This window comes from Volvox carteri (genome assembly GCF_000143455.1).
Source record: "Volvox carteri f. nagariensis unplaced genomic scaffold VOLCAscaffold_32, whole genome shotgun sequence".
Taxonomy (NCBI): Eukaryota; Viridiplantae; Chlorophyta; class Chlorophyceae; order Chlamydomonadales; family Volvocaceae; genus Volvox; species Volvox carteri.
Genome location: NW_003307575.1, coordinates 803,364 through 808,810, shown reverse-complemented (window position 1 = coordinate 808,810; position 5,447 = coordinate 803,364). Strand labels below are relative to the sequence as shown.

At 55.9% G+C, this 5,447-nt stretch overlaps 1 protein-coding gene across 1 annotated transcript in view; it reads left to right on the top strand.

Moving 5' to 3' along the window:
• Nucleotides 1-5,244, top strand: part of VOLCADRAFT_121106 (uncharacterized protein) — a gene marked incomplete at both ends in the record, with an annotated part of 6,906 nt that extends 1,662 nt beyond the window's left edge. The window contains 4 exons of the mRNA XM_002952835.1: nucleotides 222-578; nucleotides 1,153-1,406; nucleotides 1,709-1,831; nucleotides 5,216-5,244. Of these exons, the coding sequence (XP_002952881.1) occupies nucleotides 222-578; nucleotides 1,153-1,406; nucleotides 1,709-1,831; nucleotides 5,216-5,244 (763 nt within the window). The remainder of the gene's footprint in view (nucleotides 1-221; nucleotides 579-1,152; nucleotides 1,407-1,708; nucleotides 1,832-5,215) is intronic.
• Between the last annotated feature and the right edge of the window lie 203 nt (nucleotides 5,245-5,447).

Below are 5,447 nucleotides of genomic sequence, written 5' to 3'. Positions count from 1 at the left end.
GGGGAAAGCATGTGGCTTCAACACGCGGGGTGATGAGGGCCCGATGAGGACGTCAGCTATCATTACGGGGTTTCGGAGCCAATTACCTTCCCTTAGTAATCCGCACCTTCACCTCCACACACGCACACGCCATACCCTCCTCTCACAACAACTCCCCCTCCCCCCCCCACGCACGCACCCACATTGCCCCACGTCACACGCCATGCGTTGTACGACACCAGGGTAGGCCCCGATGCCTTTGCCTTCGTGCCCTTCCTGGACTTTGCCAACCATGCGGATGCGCCCCCCAACGGTACAACGGTCAACGGTACTAGTCCGCTAACCGCCAACGCTGACTTTCGTCTCTCGCCGGCGACGACGAGAGGTACCCCTGGCGGCGACAACGGCGGCGGCTCTGATGACGGTGTGTCGTACTTTGAGTTGGTGGCGCTTCGTGACGTAGCCCCGGGGGGGGAGGTGACCATATGCTACTGCGGACCAGAAGGCTACACCAACCAGCGGTTTATGGCGCAGTACGGGTTCGTACCGCGGGGGGGAAACCCCGCCGACCGGATCAAGTTGGATCTGGAATCCGTCGGGTGCGTTTTGGGGTTACTGCTACTGCTACTGCTGTCTGGGGTTCTGGTAGTTCAGCTCTCGACATTTTGGCTGTTGCTGCTGCTCATTGCCGTTGCGGCTCTTTTTTCGTTGTTTTGTGCTTTGCGGCTGTCGTTGGGATTGTTGATTTGTTGTGCTTTTTGTTATTGTTGATGATGTTTTTGTTAATCTCGTCCTTGTGTCTCATTTAGGGTCGTACGGAAATGCGACCGTGTTATCGTACATGTACTGCTGCTGTACTTGTTCTTGTTGTTGATGGGGGGTGATACCCTGTGGGCGGCTCTCGTCCCGAGAATGGACCGAGAGCACCGGGGGCCCTGACCGGGGGCCGAAACACAGCGCAGGGGCGGGCGCGCGGCTATTGTTGTTGTTCTTGTTGGAGAAGAGTGAAGGCTGCAGAGGAAGCTAGAGTTGAGGGGTGGGGATGATTGAGATTGACCGGGTGCAGGACCGGGCGCGGTTCCGGAGCGGCCACATGCCACTTCTACCGGCACCTCCTCCTAAACCCCACCTTTCCCCCCAAACCCAAACCATATCATCTCACCACCCAAGCAGGCCCCACCCCGCGCCCCTGGAGCTCTCCCTCTTCCAGGATCTCCTGGGAGATGCCTTGTTCCTGGGGGCCTTACGTGGATCCGATCCGTACCTCCTGGCAGCTCTCAAATCACTGCCACTGAAAGATGACAATGATGACGGTGATTGCAATAATGATGATGATGATGATGTTGGCGCTGGCGGAGGTGGCAGAGGCGCGAGTATGCGTACGGCAGCTGTACTGCTCAGTCAGGTGGAGTCGCAGCTGGCGGAATGTAAGCGCGGCTGGTGCTTGGGCGGGTTATTGGGTGGGGAGTGGGTTGGAGGTGTACGACACCGTTATGGTTACCTCACACACTGCCACTTTCTTTCCGATTAGGGGAAGACACCCTTTGGGTGTCATCCAGTTTAGGGGACAGCCCTAAATCGCCCACATCCGCAGACGCCCACATCCCATACACAAAAATCCTATAGCTAAAACACCCAGAAACGCGTCCCCGTTGACCCCTAAACTCGCCTCTTTGCCCCGCGCCCTCCCCCCGGCCCCTAAAAACACAACCCTTCTATCCCCTTACAGGTACGACACCCCTGGAGGCTGACGAGGAGTTGCTCTCGGATACATCAGGTGAGCAGTTGTGGGCTGAGGACCCGCGACTGGCGGCAGCGGTGTCGTACCGTGTGGAGCGCAAGAGGCTGCTGGGTACGGGAGCAGCGCTGCTCAGAGGGTATGTACGGCAGAGTGGAAGCCGTGGGAAAGTACTTGCGGTGTAGCGGTACGGCGCTGGTACGGCGCTGGTACAGCTAGGGCGGTCGTTGATGGGGGCGATCTGAACTTCCTATGGGGAGTAGGCAGAGGAGGGAGGGGCGGAAGAGGAACAGGGAGCGAGGAAAAGAGAGAGGAGTGTATGTGTGTATGCGTGTTATGATGAGCTAAGCTGGGGAGGAGAGATGGCCGAACGGGGGTGTGATGCTGGCGGGTATTGACCGAAAGACCGAAAGTAGTTGTCCAGCAGCGTCGTAGTGGGAGCACTTCAGTGAGTTCGTGAGTGTGTGAGTGTGTGTGTGTGTGTTCGTGCGTGTGTGTATGTGTGTGTGTTGGGCCCTGTTGGGAGAGGTCTGTGGCTGAGAGGGGGTGCTCGTTTGGTCATTTGCCCCCGGGGAGCGCCAGGCAGGGCAGGGTGAAACGAACAATCGTAGGGACGTGCCGCTTGCAAGCCTGCGTGTATGTACGTGTGTGCGTGCGCGCGTGTGTATGTATGTATGTATGTATGTATCATGTACGGTGATAAGGAGGTGCTCTTACGAGGTGCGCGCGGAGACCGGGGTGCCGCAGCTAGGTGCCCCTGGTCCCAAGCCATGAGGGCAAGAGGCTGTATGTCAGTCTGTGTGAGTCCTTGTGACAACAAGGCGCTAACTTCTTAGAGCGGCGAGATGAAGGGGGGGTACACGGGGGGGGGACAGCTGGTAAGGAGATACTTCACTGAAAAGGGGAAAATGGTGGGAGATGTGGACGTGTGCGTACACAAATTCCTGTGTTTGTGTGGTAACGGGAAAGATAACAAACAAGCCAGCCAGCCTAGGACCAACTCATCATTTCCACTGGTCTATTGTACAAGGAAATGTACATTTTTTTATATCCCATCCAAAATGCAACAAGTTGGGTGTCGGCTTCAAGGAAGCCGGAAAAAGGGCGGGGCCCCTCTGCATCCGTACAGGCCGGTAGCAAGGGTGGCAAGTGTGACAATTGATGGGTAGTGTCAACGCGGTGGGAGATGTGCTTTGTTGCAGCAGTGCTGATGGTGTGAGAGCTAAGCTTGCACCGGCGGAATCGTCAGCACCGCCTGCGGGCTCCACGCGAATCGCATCCATCCCGGGTGCATGCCGCATGGACAGTGCGGCAGACTGCAAGTCGGAATGCCCGTGCGGGCAAATGGTAACGGAAGCTGGGTGAATTTCGGTGCTGTCTGTGATGTTTATCCCCGAAGCGCCAGCGGCCTCAGCAATCCGCCCCACAGCCGCGGGCTTCATCGGGGCACACCGCAAGTCTCAGGAGGCCCCGTGCATTGGCCAAAGTAAATGTACAAACAAGCAGCTTGTGTATTTCATAGAGAAATGAAAGCAAATTATGTTGGCCTGCTGGTGGCAAGTCGGATTGCCCATGCCGGCAAATGGTAACACAAGCTGGGTGTTCGAGTTATCATACGCCGTCATCTAAGAATTCCATTGTGAGATACGCGGCAGCTTTCGGGATGAAATTTAGCGCGAGAGGCGTTGATGTGACTTTTGAGGTCGGTGAATGGAGGCAGCTAAACTTGTTTGTGCTCATACGGTCTTTGTTAGCTACATGCGAGATACCTTGCAATAGAGAATGCTGTATAGTACCGATAACGCGTTTCAGCCGGGTGAAATATTATGTTTGGTCCGTTACACACTCAAGGCCTGGGAGTTCGAGTTATCATACGCCGTCATCTAAGAATTCAAATATAAGATACGCGGTACCTTTTGAGATGAAATTTAGCGCGAGAAGCGTTGATGTGACTTTGGCCTCGGTCAATTGAGGCAGCCAAACTTGTTTGTGCTCATACGATTTTTGTTGGCTACATGCGAGATACCTTGCAATAGAGAATGCTGTATAGTACCGATAACGCGTTTCAGCCAGGCGAGATATTATGTTTGGTCCGTTACACACACACACACACACACGGACATGGGCAATCCTACAGGTCGGGGCCCCCCTGGGCGCTTCGCGCTGGCCCCGCCCAAAAATGATAAGATAGTAAAATCCAAGAATGAAGTCGCTGCCAAACCAAAGAACAAAAGCGGGAATTAGCCAGGCTTTCTGGCCACCACCGCCACCGCCACGTCGTCACCTCAATCAGCGGTGACTGTGAGGTGAGATTTTTATTGTTCACATCAACATCTGCATCATCACGGCCACCTACCCTGTTTCCCCCGTATCCTAATGTACAATAGTAGCCTTGGTAGTCTCCTCCAACTCCGCAAGCGAAAGCCATCAAGACAAGGAAAGCCGCAGCGACATCGCTGCTGCTGAGCAGAGGAGCCGGCACAGAAGCTGCTGCCTGTATTTTCATATTCCCAACTCCATCAACGCCAACAGCCGGACATGAATGACACGAAGAGTCGTCTCTCCCATTCCCAATCTCCACACCACACTGGATTTACAGAGACGGATGATTTCAGTTGTCCAACGTTGTACCAGATCGCTTCCCTCCCCTCTCCCCCCCGAACCCCCCTCATCCCGCTCCTCGAGCAGCCGTTTTCCCTCCCTCCACACCACCAGCAATCAGCAAGCACACTCCCATCTCTCAATGTCTCTCTCCCCCAGCCTACGTCTCTGCATGCACACGCACAAGCCCAACTCAAATCAGTAAAACACGCAAACCCAAACTGCAACTGTACCTACATCTTCCCTGTAAACGTCGTTTTCGTCGCCATGGGAGTGTTCGGCATCCCACTCCCACTTCCTCGCACGCTCCGCTCGCTCGTGCGCGCCCCATCACCCCATATTTCCTGAGGCGACACCTTTCACAAAAAACCACCTTTCCAATCCCCCCGGCTATCTGTATCTGTAACCCCCTTAACCCAGCCTCCTCCTCGCATCCTTGCGCACGAAACGCACAACATGCATACATACACGCGTGCATACATACCCCAACTCACGAGTTGCGTATAGCTGTGGCGTTATGGATGGTGGCGGTGACGCGCTATTGCTGACTATGTAGATACGTAGAAACATAGGTAGATAGCTACATGCAGTCGGCCGGGTGCTACAAGAGGCTTCTAAGGCTGTCTAGGCGGAGTTAGCAGTGATGATAACGAGGTCCTGGCACCTGCCAGCGGCCCTCTGGCTGCCCGGCGACCCATGGGTCTGTTGTCCACCGCCGCGCCACCCGCGACCCAGCCAACAGCTCCTCCCGCAGCCTCTGCACTCGAAGACCCCGCAGCCAGTCGTCCAACGCCAACCCCCCCACTTCGGATGGTGACTCCCGTGCCACGGTCCCCGGAACCCCTGCTGTCGGCCCAGCTGCTCCTCCTCCTCCTGCTGTTGCTTTTGCTGCTGCAGATTTCGGTTTCGTCGTTATTGTCGTGTGAGCGTGGGGTTGGGGTTGGGGTTGGGGTGTTGTCCCTGTTTTTGTACTTGTTAGTTGCGTCAGCGGGTGCTCCCTCCGCACCACCTCCTTCATTCGGCGAATGAGGAGCTCCTCACAGCCCAGGTCCGGCAGGACAGTGGCGGGATCCTCCTCGCCCTCGTGCTTCCGGTTCCGATAGGCGTCACTGCGAATGTGTGCGTATGT